We start from the raw sequence: 16,762 nt of genomic DNA on the forward strand, positions 1-16,762 counted from the left end.
GTAGAATTTATAACATACTTTTCCTTCCAAGAACTTTGCGGTCCTTCACACACTTCATTTTATTTATTCAGAATTTGTCCTATGGAGTAGAAAGGATGGACATTTCTAGTCAAAAATAATAACTTAAAAATTGAAATACTTGGTAGGGATTGAATGTGCTTAGCAACGAATTTGGTAAATGAACTTGGTAGTTACAGTTTGAAGCTTAGTGAACTTTCCAGTGAATATTGGTATTGTCCGTAATATGATTTGTATAAAAAATATTCATCCTAGTACAAGGATCATCATTCACCAGATACCTATTACATGTGTGCGCTGTGTATGATTAATAGCAAATTATAATTCCTGCACTAAAGGAACCTACACTCTTGTTCACGTATTTGAAATTCTTTTCAAAGAGGTATGGTTATTGGTTTTCCTTAAACTCAATGAATTAAATCCCCTAGGATGACACAGGCCATCCCTGATAGAACTGAGGCTAAAACCTAAATATGTTGAAAACTAATAAAACTTTCCCTGCCTTTAATAACATTTTTTTCATTACAGAATATGTGGATACATCTTTCTTTTTCTCCTCTACATACCATGAGTCTTCATGCTGTATCTTTGTTGAGAGTAGTTTAAAATAGCTTATAAAGGAAATAATTCTTTCAGACACCTCTTTATAGTGTTGTTCCTTGTATCTTTGATATTTATAGACAAAACTACGGAGGAAAAAAAATACATTGCAGGGAACTGTTAAGATTAATGTTCATTTTTATACTTACACAAAATAATAAAGGCAGTTACTATCGTATATTACATTGGAACATAACTATCCAGTTATATAATGATGGATCATACTGTAAAAGCAGGTGGCTACTGTCAGTTTGTGTTTTCAGCATGTCCATAATGATTAATATTGTAGTTGTGAGTCAAGTTTTTGGAAATTACCTGTTTTGTTTGGACTGTGGCACCGATAATACAGTGTTGAGTAGTATTAGACCAAATTTTAAAACTCTCTTGTTATTACATACAAGGTTTTCTTATATCTGGCACCTGCTTAGTTTGCTACCTTCCTGCCTCCACTCTTAACTCCAACTATTCTTATCTATTTAATATTCTTTGCATATAACAGTCAACCTTACAGGCAGGCTTCGGGCATCTTTTCTTTAATACATACCTTGCATATTCCTGTGGTGTGTAGTTATCTAGAGAATATTTCTCTTTAACAATAGACTGCACTCAGTGAGGAGAGACTTTTTTTAAATCCTTGTATTCCTAGTATCTTCATTCATGTCCCTTCTGCAGATGGGTGGATTTAAGTAACTGAATGGGGCTAAGATGAGAGGTTTGAACTGTATAAAAGGCTGGTTACTTCTGCATAGCTTTTCGCCATGTTCCATAACCATAGCTTTGTCTCTTATTTGACTCATTGTCCTATAGTAAGTACTTGCCTCCTTGAAGTTTGGATAAAAATGAGCATATGGTGTACAAATAAATTACTAGAAAAAAATACTGTTTAATTGTGTTTCTTAATAATGGTGAGAAAATGTTTTGTTTCACTAACTTACCTGTTCCTCCAAAGGAGGAATCTACTAAAGATCTATATAATCTATGAAATCTACTAAAATTGGTTAAACTGTGAGATTATTTGAAACCATGGCAAATAGGAAAGTGAAAACAGTTTTTTCCATTAAGCAAAACAGTCTGTCATATCCAAATTCCCAGAAAAGAATGGCATTTTTCTATCTATGAAAGATGTCATGAATATACCCAAGAGAATTGTTTATGACTATACTGTTCTTTAAATTTCCTGAAGTCCAACGCTATATTATATTTTACCAAAGGTAAATTATAATTTTACATTATCGAATCACAGTTTAAGTGGTTAAATTTTGTGGCCTTATATAAATTAATCATTATGGAATCTTTAGAGGATGTATAATGAATAAATGAAGGGCTAAAGCAGTTCGGTAAAGCACTTCTTTAAATTTTGGTTAAACCTCAGTCAGAGCTTTATTTTCCTTTACTAATTTGCTAGTAATTATGCAGCTTCAGAGTGACAACTATTGAATTATAGGAGCGGTAGCATCATCAGACAGTTTAACATTTGCAAAAGAAAGTTAATTATCTGAAAAGTTGAGACTTATCCTGAGGTTTAAAAAATATTTTTGTGTAAGTTTTTAAAAATACATGCATATTTATTTATTTAGCTCCTTAATGCATGTTGTTTCCAACCAAGTAAATCTATTTTCAAAACAGAGATTATTGAAGAGATTTGGCTTATTTTTCTTTTCTTGGTGAATGTGCCAAAGGTCTGTTTTCTATAAGACATGTGTCTGTTTCAACTTACTATTTCGATTATGAGTAGTTTATTATCCAGAGAGACCTTCAAAAATAGAATATTTGCTAAAGAATTCTTATGTATATGGTTGAATACATATTTTAGAATGATTGAGAATTTATAAATAGCATGTAATATAATATTGGGAACATGTTAAGTATAACATATAATGCTTTCATAAAAAGGAAAGAAAAAAGATAATAATGTATTAAGCATTTCCAATAAGGAAGTGAGTGGGTGGAACATCTTCAAATGCTGATTTGGCTTCCCTTAAGATAGTGTTAACGTCTTTATATTTAGCTGACTGAGGTTCCGGCATTTACACTACCCACTTAAGTTTGTCCAGTCTCCCAAGTTTTATTACTCCTTATGAATACCGCCTTGAGATTCTGACTTCCACACTTTGACTTCTACCTTTTTATATTAGGGGCGTGAACTTCCTGGGGGGCAGTTCTTTTATGTATGAAATTGCTCAGAGTTTCCATCTGCTTTCACTTGACTTGTGGTCTTGAAGATCATGCTTGGCCCATGGGATATTACAGTGTGCCGAGAGGATGTGGAGTTTTGTCAGCCAGTGAAATATGTCTGTTTTTTTTTTCTTTTTCTTTTTCTTTTTTTTTTTTTTCAGCAGCTTTCATACACTCCTCATCCTGTGTGGTCTTCACTGAACTGAATTTATATTTAACAGAACTGCTCACCCTCTTTATCATCTTCTATGACTTGGCCTTTTTTTAGGAGAAGGTGTGTGGAAGTAACATCGGAGCCAAAAAACTGTAGTGTTGGCAATAGGAAAACTTAAAACCGAAAGCTTAAAGTAGGTTATATATGAATGTGTTCAATATTCACAAATGTGTATTTTGTAATGCAGAAGAGTGTTGTATTTCAGATATGTACAACTGTCAAAAAAAATTCCCATGCCAACAGTAGACTCCAAGTTTTGTCTGAGATCCAAATGACTTTTTTGCTTGTTTTTAGGCACTACTGCAGTCTTCAGTTAAGCAACAAGTAGAAGCTATTGAAAAACAGTACATTTCTGCAATTGAGAAACAAGCACACAAGTGTGAAGAGTTGTTAAATACTCAGGTAATAAAATTGCACATCCATTATATATTTATACTTTTCTGACTCTCCTCCCCTGAGAGCTCTATAACTGTTTATTCAGTTTCGTGCCATTTACTTTCCTTGGTGTATTTTGGAGGAAAAAACTATGCTTATGTAAACTCAATGTTAAAGTTTGGGAATTTTATGAAAGACTAAAAATAGAGCTAAAGGCCTAAAATATGTGGCTTTCCACCAAATTAATGATTCTTATGTTAATTTCTGAGTTACAGTATTATTCATCAAATAACAGAGGCAAAGAGATGACTGTGAATGTATTATGGCATGTGAAATGATTTTTAGTGCTATGAGATTTATAAATAATATTTGCATTTTTGAAAGTACTTATTTATGTTTAAGTTACCTTTCGTTGCATATAGACATTGGTTTCTATTTGAATTTTTCCATTAAATTTGTTTCTTTTCTTGATTTAATGTCTTAGAAGACATAAAGACATGATTACATTGAACAATCAGTTGAGCATTTATGGAGGTGTTATAGTGTAAATAATATATTCAAGAAATTCCCAGAAACACTTGTAAATAACGTAAAACTTGGTAGGTGAAAATAAAACCAGCTTTGTTTAAAGGAACTCTTTTATATCATGAGAAAGCATACTGAGAATTTGGAAAACAAAGTTAGGTGTAGAATTTAAATGGAGACATAAATATGCTACCCTATTACCAAGATTAGGGTCAATTCTATTAAATATTTTTCAGTGTGATTTTAATAAATGGCTTGGAAGAAGAAATACACAGGGAATTTTATAAATTTAATATAACAACTATACTCTTTTGGGTGTCGAAATACTAGGTCACCAGAACTATGAAGTGTATGATTTTGTGAATGGAGAGAAAAATCATGGAGAAGAGTTAAGGTCACAGAACTGTGAAATAGCATAAAGCATGTATTAGCCAGGGCAGGGCAGGTTATGCCCTGTCTCTCTGGTTTCAGACAGCAAAGACTTATATCTTACTCATGCTACAGATACAGATACAATGTCTTGGGCCCTAGTCCCATCTTGTCTTCACCCTAGTGTACTTCCTATGTGGAACAATACCTTTTAACATTGCAGAATGAATAGAAGCCCAAATATCCTACCAGTAATCAAATATTCTGGACTGGAAATGACGCTTCTACTCTTAATTTATATCAGTAGTGCTTTACTTCATCATAATGAGGTCAGGTAGTGAGATCCTACTATGAATATGAAAGGGAGGGAACAGGAAATATTTGGTAAACAGTATTAATTATGCCACAGTTGGCTCTTATGGTTGCCAAATATTCCCAGTTTCCATCTTACTGGCAAATTTGCTTACCCTGTCTCCTTGGGAGAAAATCTGAAAGTTCTTTCCAAGCTATGGCCTCAAGCTCAAAAGTCCAGGATCTTTGGATGATAGGTAGGGAATGATGTACCATAGTGTATACATTATCAGGTCCAGATATATAGTCCCTTTTGATCTAAAGAACTAGAAACTAAAATACATGTTGTTTACCTTCAACATATTTAGTATATAGTAGCAAGATAAAGGTATTTACTGTAAACACTCTCAGTAGGAAGGATGAAGAATCAGATGAACAGCTGTCATTAGTATGTAGCAATTCTAAAATCTCAATGGACAGATTAAATAATGTGTGTTATGGGGATAGGATTGCTCTTTGATTGACCATGATTCTGTTTAGGCTTTAGGGACAGAGTTTCTAGTCCATTGTTCTTCATGATCTTGTAGGTTTTAAATTCTTCAATATCTTTGTTGGCAATATCTAATATGAGTATTGGTGAGTATGCCATTTCTTAGCCTGCTTTTTGACTGTAGAAAATTGGGAGACATGGGTTACTTTAGATGGCAGATTGTGGCAGTTCAGAATAATGGTTCTTTTGGCTCCTTATCTGTTTGATTACAATCAGCTCCATTTGTGAAAGGTAAACCCACAGTTATTTTAGGGAACTACTTCCTACATTTAATTTGTTTATATGATTTTACCCCTATGGTTGCCCATTTTTCTATGTCTCTCTCTTTTTCTGATTAAAGATAACTTTGTTTATCAAGCATGGGTTTAAGAAATTCCAGGGGTCTCTTTCTCCAGACCATTTGTTCCAAATGAAAGTATATAGAGGACAGTAACAGTAATAGGCTTATTAGGTCTGTGCTTGGAGACATTTTAATCCATTGCATCCTTAATAGTGGGTGTAGCTAACATATACTTGATTCAGTACTTGCTGTAAGATTGAATGTAGTTGGCCTTTTGTTGCTCAGAGACCTTCTCAGTTGTTTCTTTTTATAAGTTGACGTTGGGAAGATAGTTATTCCTGCAAGTCCTCAAATTTCTGAACTTTTTTTGTTACCTGTAATTCGATTCTTATGAATTGTCTTCTTCTTGTGAATTCACTGCTGAATTTGTCTTTTTCTTACAAAGCCTTATCGAAAATAGCCAATAACAGAGCTAATAAATGAATTCAGCAAAGTTGCAAGTTAAAAGATTAACACACAAAAATCAGTTGTATTTCTATACATTCTTGATGAATATTCAAAAAAGAAATTAAGAAAGCAATTCAGTTTATAATAACACATTAAAGAATAAAATACCTCGGAGTAAAGGAGGTGAAAGACTTGTCTGCTGAAAACTACAAAACAGGCTGAAAGAAATTAAAAATAACCTAAGTAAGCAGAAGGATATCCCATGTTCATCGACGATTTGGAAACATTTGGTGAAGAACAGTCTAAGACTACCTCAGGATATTTAGAGTATGATATTCAGTGTGATGAAATGCCATTTAAAAACCAAACACTAAAAGGGGATATGATTAGTAGGCCAAATCACATAAGGTATATAAATGGTCATCCCACACTTGTTTTTCTAATCATATTTCATTAGATGCCATTTGAAATTTGAAATTAATAAATTTAATTTAACAAGAATAATAGCTGGATGGTTCCTTAGGAATAATTTAATTTAGCCTGTGTGTGTGTGTGTGTGTGTGTGTGTGTGTGTGTACACATGCATACCTTTCCCTTTTTTAATTGTTTTTTTTTTTTTTCAAATTGAGAAATTAAGGGAAAAGCAAGTATATTCAGAGTAGTTTCAAGCAGATGCTCAGAAATCTGACTGCTTGATTTTGTCACTTAACTGTGTACTATGGAATGTCCTTAGCCTCTCTGTGCCTCATTTTTCTTACCTGTAAAATGTATATACAAGTAATTCCTACCTCATAGTATTGCTATGAGTATTATATGACATCAGACCTGCATAGTGCTTAGAATAGAACTTGGCACATCCTAGGTGTTCAGCTGGTATTGGCTGAGTTATTATCATCTTTGCTATTCTTGGTCAAGATCATTTGTATGGCTCCTCCCAGAACCAAGGTTATGACTCACGTTTTCTAATTTCCAGTCTGTAGTAGAAAGGCTACTTATTTGTAGTTCATGTTTTATCTTGTGTTTGATTTAAAAAAGTGGCCTTTAAATTTTTATTCATTTGTCTTGGGGCCTCATCTAGTATTTGAATGTTAGACCAACTTTTTGTCCTTCTCTCTCTTCCTTATTTAATGAGGGCCTTTTTTATGACTGGCATTCTGCTGGAGTATATGAATATAATATGAGCAAGACACAGCCCTTTTATTAAGCAGGTGGAAACATGACATTATTGTAAAACTATGGTAAGTTGTGATAGAATAAATAATTATGTTATATTAAAGGTATGTAGTTCCTTCATATAGGGTAAGGGAAGACTTACTGGACTAATGATGAGTTCTCTCAGGGTTCATGGGTCTAAGTGAGGTCAGAACTGAGAACTTAGCATGAGAGAGGTAGATGGAATAACGTATTCACAATCCTTTAAATGAGAGATTATAATATAAATGCTTGGCAAGGGTGGGTGAGGCTATTTAAGACTGCCAAATGAAAGATTATTTTATGCAATAGAAAGGATAATAAAGGACCTTGTCTGACAGGAAATTGGGTCCTTAAGACATTACTAGAGACGTGACATTTGTTTGGATTTACATTTTAGTCATAATTACTCTGGCTAAAGTTTATAAAAATGAATTGATGAAAGACAGTATGAGAAGCACATAACAGCTTCTTAAACAGCCATTACAGTTATCCAAGTAAGAATGGTGGTGGCCCAAAGTAAGGTGGGTGCGTGGGAAAGAGAGATTTTGATGGTTTTGAGTCATATTAAGGGAACAGAAACCAGAGAATATGTGGGAATAAAAAAGAGGAAGTAAATGTTGATTGATAAAGGGTATATTTACACACACACCAACACACACATTTTATATACATAAATATGTATTTATATACATAAATATATTTTTGTGGATGATGACCAGATTTTTGGTTTTGGCAGTGCAGTGAAATAGGAAACTTAAGACCTGGAGCATGGTTAGGGTTGAAAATTTTGTATTTTGGACATGTTGAGTTTATAGTGCCTGTGGAATATACAAGATCAGAGTGCATAACAGAGTTGAATAGAGAGTCTAGAACTATGAGAAATCTGGTTTTGAATTAATTTGGAAGTCAGAAGTATATAGAAGGTCATTGAAAGTATGTCTGCGGATGAGACCAGAGGATATATAGAATGAGAAAATAAATTCCATCTAGGGTCTGAAGGACCTCAATAAATAATGGATAGGCTAAGAAAGTTCATGAAGGAAACTGTAAACTGGCAAGAGAAAAAGGAAGAAACCAAATGCCTAGTATACCTAAGTCACAGGAAGAGAGCATTTTACAAAAAAGTGAGTGGTTAACATTTTCAAATGATGTAAAATAAGTAAGTAAGGTATGGATTTACAAATGACTGCTGGATATGACAACAAGAAAGTGTCATTAACAAGAATAGTTTCAGTGGAATGGTGGAGGATCGAAGTAGATAATCATATGAGTAAAAAAGAAGATGAAAAAATAGAAACAGAAGGTAAGTCTTTGAAAAGCTTATTAGATCATTAAAATAAGACAGCACACTGTAGGTAGAAGGAGCTATGAAGGGGAAATTTTATCCTCCTTGTATTTTGGCCTAGAAGTTGAACTCATTTAAACTTGCTCTTATGGGCAAGAGCCAAGTTAGTAAGACTAAAGATTTAAAAAGAAAAAATGGATAGACCAGAGTACCCAAGAAGGAGGAAGTAATGAGTGGAGGTTAACCTTTATTAGGTAAGCAAATATTTTGATGTGTGCATGTGTGTGTGTATGTGTGTGTATGTGTGTGTGTGTGTGTGTGTGTGTGTGTGTGTGTGTGTGTGTGACTGGGGGTGGAGGGATGTATATGTGCATAGATGTAAATTTTAAATATTATTTATACTTTTGAATTGTAACACTCATAAATTTTCTTAGTTCCTTTCTGTCAGCACTTGTAAAATCCAAATTTCTGTGAAGGATATGTACAATTTACTATTTAAAATCTCTTAAGTGCTATTAACAGATTTATATATGGAATGTTACCCAAGCACACAAAATAAACTATCTATATTATTACTTGCAGTGCCTTGTCAAAATGTCCAGTAGCCACCAACACACTTTTTTTTAAGTTTATTTATTTATTTTGAGAGAGAGAGAGAGAGAGAGAGAGAGCACAGGAGTGTACACAAGCAGGGGAGGGACAGAAAGAAGGAGAGACAGAATCCCAAGGAGGCTCTGCACCATCAGTGCAGAGCTCACTGCAGGGCTTGAACTCACGATCTGACCTGAGCCTAGATCAATAGTCTGGTGCTCAACTTACTGTGCCACCAAGGGGCCTCCCAACATACATTTTTTAATGTATTATCTTCCAGTGTCTTCCCTAAGAAATACAAGTATCATTTGAATCCCATACCAGAATGTAAATTCTGTGAGAAATAGATTATGGGTTTATTCTGTATTTTGCTGGATCACCCAAGCCTATCAACTTTTTTGTGTATGCTCTAAGTGCAGGAAAATACCCTTGTTATTAAGAGATGTATACACCTGTTTATCCACTGTCACAATCAAGATACAGAACATTTCCATCAACCCAAGACATTATCTCATGCCCTTCTACAGTCATCCACCCTCAACAACCCTAACCCTAGGCAACCACTGATCTGTGTTTGCTACTATTGATTAGTTTACTTGCTTTAATAACAGTTGGTTGATGGGGAGCCTGGGTGGCTCAGTCAGTTAAGCGTCCGACTTCAACTCAGGTCACAATCTCGCGGTCCGTGAGTTCGAGCCCCCACGTCGGGCTCTGGGCTGATGGCTCAGAGCCTGGAGCCTGCTTTGGATTCTGTGTCTCCCTCTCTCTCTCTGCCCCTCCCCCGTTCATGCTCTGTCTCTCTGTGTCTCAAAAATAAATAAACATTAAAAAAAATAAAATAACAGTTGATTGAGCCTCCGAGTCTTGATTTTGGCTCAGGTCATGATCCTTGGGCCTTGGGATCGAGCTCCACATTGGACTCCATGCTTAGTGTGAAGCCTGCTTAAGATTTTCTCTCTCCCTGCCCCTCTCCCCTGCTTGTGCTCTTTCTCTCTCTCAAAAAAAAAAAAAAAAATTAAAATTAAAATTAAAAACAAACAAACAAAAAACAGCAATGTCACCAGATACTACTAAATGGCCCCTGCAAGAATGGGGATGGTAAATCACCCCTGGATGAAAAGCACTGCTGTGATCTAGTTTTCTATCTGTACACCAATACCATACAGCTCTATTACTATGACTTTATGGTAAGTCTTAAAATTTTATGTATAAGAACTTTAATTTTATTCTTCAAAATTGTTTTGCTAGTTTAGATAATAAGCGTTTTCTTTTTTTTTTTTTTAATTTTTTCTTTAACATTTATTTATTTTTGAGACAGAGAGAGATAGAGCATGAACGGGGGAGGGGCAGAGAGAGAGAGGGAGACACAGAATCTGAAGCAGGCTCCAGGCTCTGAGCCATCAGCCCAGAGCCTGACATGGGGCTCGAACTCATGGACCGCGAGATGGTGACCTGAGCTGAAGTTGGACGCTCAACCGACTGAGCCACCCAGGCGCCCCGATAATAAGCGTTTTCTTATACATACATTCTATATTCAGCTTGTCAGTTTCCATTTAAAAAAAAAAGCCTGTTGTGATTTTGATTAGAATTACATAATCTATAGCTTAATTTAGAAAAAAAATGCCATTTTAGCAATATTGAATCTTACAATATCCGTGAACATAGTGTTTTTCTCCATTTTATTAGATCATATTTAATTTCTCAATAATGTTTTGTGGTTTTCAGTATATAGGATCAGGTATACTTTGTTAAATTTATTTGTAAGTATTTCATTTTTAGAATACTCTCATAAATGGAATTTTAAAATTATATTTTCAGATTTTCTTTGCTAGTGTATTAATGCAATTGGTTTTTTGTATATTGCTCTTCATCCTGAAATCTTGGTAAATTCACCTTTTAAGTCTGTAACTTTTTTGTCAGTTTTCTAGGATTTTCTCTGTACCTTATAATGTCATCTGGAAATTACTCAGTATTCCATATTATTTAGGATTATGCTTTGTTTGCAATTTGTATGTCATTCATTTCTTTTTCTTGCTATTTAACTGCTAGGTCCTCCAGTATAACATTTAATATATGTGGTGACAGCGTCTTGACTTATTCCTAATTCTCAGGGAGAAACCATTTAGTCTTTAACCCTTAAGTGTAATATTAATTCTCGGTTTTCCATTAGATGCCATTTGTTGAGGAAGTTATCTTTTATTACTACTTTTCTAAGAGTTTTATTTAAATCATGAGTGTTTAGTTTTTGTTCATTTATTTTTCTGTATCTATGGACATAATCATGTGTTTCTTTTTTATGTAATGTTATATATTATTGAATTTCATATATCAAACTGGTTATGTTCATGGGGCAAATCCTATTGTTAATGAGAAATTTTTATTTTATATACTGAAAGATTCAGTGGGATAAAATTCTGTGGAGGATTTTTGTGTCTGTGTTCATGATGAATATAGGTCTGTAGTTTTTGGTTTTGTTCTTGTTTTCTTGTGATACCTATTTCTAGTTTTGGTGTCAGTAAAACTGGCCTCATAAAAAAGTATTTCTGCCTTCTCTGTTTTCTAAAAGGATTGGAATAGGAATAGTATTATTTTTCTTTAAATGTTTGGTGGGATCCACTGGAGAAGCCATATAGGTATATAATTTTCTTTGTTGAGACAGTTTTTAATTACTAATTTTCTGTTTATTATTTTTAGTAATTTATGTCTTTCAAGGAACCTTGCTTTGCACTTAAATTGTTAAATTTATCGGAAAAATATAATGGTGTTTTATTGTTCTTTTGTAAGATTTATAGTGATGTCCTTTCTTCTTTTCTTCATAGTGGGAATTTATATCAGTTGGTTTAGATTTAGTACTTTGTTAATCTTTTTTAAGAAGCAGTTTTTGGTTCCATTGATTTTTTTCTTTTTTTTTTTTTTTTTATTTCAATGCTGGTCTGACCTTTATTATTCCTTCGAGTTTGATTTGCTCTACTTTTTATAGTTCTCAAGATGGAAGTACAAATACATGATTTTAGAGCTATCACGTTTATGCTAATAGCCAATTTGACTATATTCCACATATTGTAATATGGCATGTTTTCATTTTCATTTTGCTTGAGATGTTCTAAAATTTCTTTAAGATTTTTGTTTAAGCAATGAGATATACAGTAAGTTAGTTAGCTTCACATTTTTATTTAAATTCCAGTTAGTTATCATACTGTGTAATATTAGTTTCAGTTGTAGAATTGAGTGATTCATCACTTATATACAACACCCGGTGCTCATTAGAAGTGTGTTGTGTTGTTTACATTTCCCATATTTTGAGATTTTTTTTCTAGCTTTCTTTTTTTTATTGATTTCTAATTTAAATTGTTTTGTATTGAGAATATATTCCGTATTGAATCATTTATTTTCAGTGTATTAAGACCTGTTTTGTAGCTTAACATATATTCTATCTTTATGAATATACTGTGTACATTTGAAAAGAATGTATATTCTACTGTGGCTGGGTAGAATGTTCTATAAATGACAAATTAGGTCAATATGGTTGATGTTTTTCAGTTCTTCAAAATGCAGTGATTGTATTTTCTTCTTTCAGTTACTGAGAAAAAGAGTGTTGATCTCTCCAATTGTAATTGATTTTGTCTATTTCTTTCAATTCTGTCAGTTTTTTTTGTCTTGTATTCTGGTGCTTTATTGTTGAATGCATGTGATTTTGTAGTTGTTAAATTCTCCTATTGTATTTCTTATCTTAATGTCTATTTTGTATTATAATAACATAGTTAATTTAACTCTGTTATGCTTACTAGTTATATGGTCTTTCATTTTCCATTCATTTACTTTAAAATTATCTGTGTCCTTGAGGGGTGCCTGCATGACTCTATCAGTTGAGCATCTGACTTGATTTTGGCTCAGGTCGTGATCCCAGGGTCATGTGATCCAGCCCTGCGTCAGGCTCCTTACTGAGCACTGAGCCTGCTTAAGATTCTCTCTCTCTCTCTCTCTCTCTCTCTCTCTCTCTCTCTCTCTCATTCTCTGTCTCCCTTCCTCCCTCCCTCCCCCTCCCTCTGCCCCTCTTTCCTCCCCACACTTGCTCTTTTTCTCCCTCTCAAATTAAAAACAAAAAGACTGTTCTTTCACACATGAATTTTCTTTGTGCCTTATTAAAAATTAATAAGATATGTGTGTGTTTATTACTTAACTCTCTATTGGTTCCATTTACATATCATAACTCCTATACTACTAGTCTTGAAGTCAGATAGCAGAAGTCCTCCAATATTGTTCTTATATTTCAAACTTGTTCTGGCTAGTCTGTGTTCTTTGCACTTACATATAAATTGTATAATCAGCCTGTCAGTTTTTGCCGCAGAGCATGCTGAGATGATAGGAGCTGTGTTTACTCATATCATTTCTGACACCAAATGTGTGAGTTTCAACATCAAGTAATTCTCCAATTCCCCTGCTGGTTGTTGTATAAGTCAATTTAATTCTTCTCTTTTTTTTAAAAAAAAGTTTATGTATTTAATCTGAGAGAGAGAGAGAGAGAGAGCAGGGGGAGGGTAGAGAGAGAGGGAGAGAATCTGAACCAGGCTCCACACCACCAGCACAGAGCCCGAGGTAGGGCTCAAACTCATGAACTGTGTGCTCATGACCTGAGCCAAAGTCAAGAGTCAGATGCTTAAGTGACTGGCCACCTAGGTGCTCTGTCAGTTTAATTCTGACGGTACCCAGAGTTAGTGCAAAGTTCAGATTAAGGGTTTACTCCCATAAGACTTACCCCACTTCATATTCCAGTTGCAAGTTCTATGCATTCTGTACTCCTAACCAACAGGCTATGAATCCAGGAGCTCCTGTAACCCCCTCTCAGTCCCTGGACCTCCTGTATTTCTGATCAAATGGCTATAAATCAAGACTTTCCACAAGCCCCTCCTGAGGTTCGATAATTTGCTAGAACAGCTCACAGAACTCAGGAATGTGTCTTACTTACTATTACCAGTTTATTATAAAGGATACAGCTCAGGGGCACCTGGGTGGCTCAGTCGGTTGGGCGTCCGACTTCAGCTCAGGTCATGATCTCACAGCTCGTGAGTTCAAGCCCCGCATCAGGCTCTGTGCCAACAACTCAGAGCCTGGAGCCTGTTTCAGATTCTGTGTCTCCCTCTCTCTCTGCCCCTCCCCTGCTCATGCTCTGTCTCTCTCTGTCTCAAAAATAAATAAAAACATCAAAAAAAATTTTTAAAAAAATAAAATAAAATAAAGGATACAGCTCAGAACAGCCAAACAGAAGAGATGTAAAGGGTAACATGTGGGGGGAGCCAGGGTATCGTGGAGTTTCTGTGCCCTCTCCAGGTGTGTCACTCTTCCAGTTTACCCAGTTCACCAATCTGGATGCTATCTAAATCTTCTTGTGTTTATGGGGATTCCATTACATAGGCATGGCTGATTAAATCACTGACCATTGATGACTGATTCGATCTCCAGCCCCTCCCCTCTTCCTAAAGGTTGAGGAAGGGGGTAAGGTTGAATGTTCCAACCTCTAATCACATGGTTGGTTCTTCTGACAGCCCCATTCTGAAGCTACGTTGGGGTCCACCAAGAGTCATCTCATTAACAAAAACTCGGGCATAATTGAAGGGGGCTTGGTGTGAATAACAAAAGATACTCCTTTTACTCCTATCTCTAAGGAGATCCCAAGGCTTTTAGAAGCTCTGTGATAGGAGCTTGGAATGAAGACCAAATATATATTTCTTATGCTGTCACAGATGTTGCTTGGGATTGTGTTGAATCTATTTGGATGTAATTGACAACTTTACAATATTGTCTTGTTACCTAAGAATATGGTATACTGCTCCACTTATTTAAGTATTTTTTAATTTCTGTCAGTAACGTTTAAAATTTTTACTGTTCAGGTCTAGCACATCTTGTCAGATTTATTCCACAATATTTCTTCTTTTTTTAGTGCTGCTTTGACTTTTATATTTTTTCAACTTCAATTATCCAGTGCGTGTTGTACAAAAAAATACAATTGTATATTGGTCTTGTATTCTGTGATGATGCTAAAATCACTTGTGAGTTTTAGCAGCTTGTTTTGATAGAGTCTATTGGATTTTCTACATAGTCAATTATGTTGTCTGAGAATATAGATATTGTTCCATCTTCCTTTTAATTTAATGTCTTTTATTTTTCTTACTGCACTGGCTAAACCTCTAGTACAATATTGAAAACCTCTAGTACAATAGTACAATATGGAAGGGTATCTTTGCCTTTTGCTTGACCATGGGAAGAAAGCATTTAGTTTTTCATCATTAGCTATAATGTTAGCTCTAGATATCTTCATGAAAGTTCTCTACTAGGTTGAGTATTTTTCTTTCTACTCCTAGTTTTTATTCTGGGAATAGATGTTGGATTTTGTCAAACAAATACATATATAATTTATGTTATATATGTATATGTATTTTCTCATAATATTCTCTTGTCCTTTTATATCTGTAGCAAGTTTTGTGATGTCTCTTATCTTATTCCAGGTATTAGTAATCTGTCATTTTTCTCTTTTCCTGATTAGTTTTGTAGAAGTTTATTGATTCTTTTAATCTTTTCAAAGACCAGCTTTTGGTTTCATTGATTTTATTTTTTGTGTTTTTCTTATTTCTATATCATTGACTGATACTCTGACCTTTATTATTTTATTTATTTAGTTTAATTGGATTTCAGTTTGCACTTATTCTGGTGTCTTAAAACAGAAGTTTAGGCCATTGACTGATACTTTTATTTTTCAGTATAAGCCTTTAGTGATATGTTTCTTTCTAGGTACTACTTTAGGTGCATGTCTCACATTTTTAAATGGCATGTTTTCATTTTCAGTGACTTAAATATACTTTTTAATTTTTCTTTTTATTTCTTCTTTTATCCTTGGGTTATTTAGAAGTGTGTTATTTAGTGTTAAAATATTTTCTGGTTTTCTACATGTATCTCTTTTATTGATTTCTAATCTTATTCTAATGTGGGCAGAGAACATTATGTGATTTAAATATTTTTTTGAGATTTGTTTTATGGCTCAGGATATGCTCTGTCTTGGTAAATATTCCTTATCTACTTGAAAAGAATGCACATTCTTCTGTTGGAGTTTCTTTATAAGTGTCATTTAGATCAAGTTTTTGATTGAGTTGTTCAAGTCTTCTCTATTGTTACAGATTTTCTTTCTTCTTGTCTGCCACTTATTGAGAGGCAAGTGTTGAAAGATCTGACTGTGCTTATGGATTTGACTAGTTTCCCTTGCAATTCTATTTTTTTGCTAGTGATTTTGACACACTTCTATTTAGTATATAAACATTTAGGATTAAGTCCTCTTAATATAATTTTCTCTTTAACACTATGAAATGCCTTTTCTCTGATAATGTTGTTTGTTATGAGATCTGCTTTGTTTGATATTAATATAGTTTCTTCACCTGTCTTTTGATTATTGTCAGAATAATATATTTTCCCCTATACTTTTATTTTTTCCCCCCTTTACTTTTAATCTATTTCTGTCTGTATGTTTAAAATGGGTTTCTTACAGGAAGCGGGTGGTTGGCTCTTACTTTTATGTAATCAAATAGCCACTGCCTTTTTATTATGTGGGATTTATTTGTTTGTTTGTTTGTTTGTTTGTTTGAAGTAGGCTCCATGCCCTGTGTGGAGCCTATAAAGGGCTTGAACTCAAGACTCTGAGGTCAAGACCTGAGCTGAGATCAAGAGTTGGACACTTAATGGACTAAGCCACTCAGGCACCCCCTTTTTATTGTGTTTTTAAAACTCTTTACATTTGATGTGATTATCGATACTTTGGGGTTTGAATGTACCATCCTGCTATTTGTTTTCTGTCTGTTCCAT

The 16,762-nt window shown here is 34.2% G+C and overlaps 1 protein-coding gene across 8 annotated transcripts in view; it reads left to right on the forward strand.

Annotated features, from left to right (window-relative positions):
* CCDC91 (coiled-coil domain containing 91) overlaps positions 1 to 16,762 on the forward strand; it is a 357,464-nt gene that overhangs the window by 207,683 nt on the left and 133,019 nt on the right. For all 8 annotated transcript variants that reach the window (XM_049625214.1, XM_049625210.1, XM_049625213.1 and 5 more), the window contains one exon: positions 3,302 to 3,409. In XM_049625214.1, the coding sequence (XP_049481171.1) occupies positions 3,302 to 3,409 (108 nt within the window). The remainder of the gene's footprint in view (positions 1 to 3,301; positions 3,410 to 16,762) is intronic.

Source organism: Panthera uncia, chromosome B4 (genome assembly GCF_023721935.1).
Source record: "Panthera uncia isolate 11264 chromosome B4, Puncia_PCG_1.0, whole genome shotgun sequence".
NCBI classification, from domain to species: domain Eukaryota; kingdom Metazoa; phylum Chordata; class Mammalia; order Carnivora; family Felidae; genus Panthera; species Panthera uncia.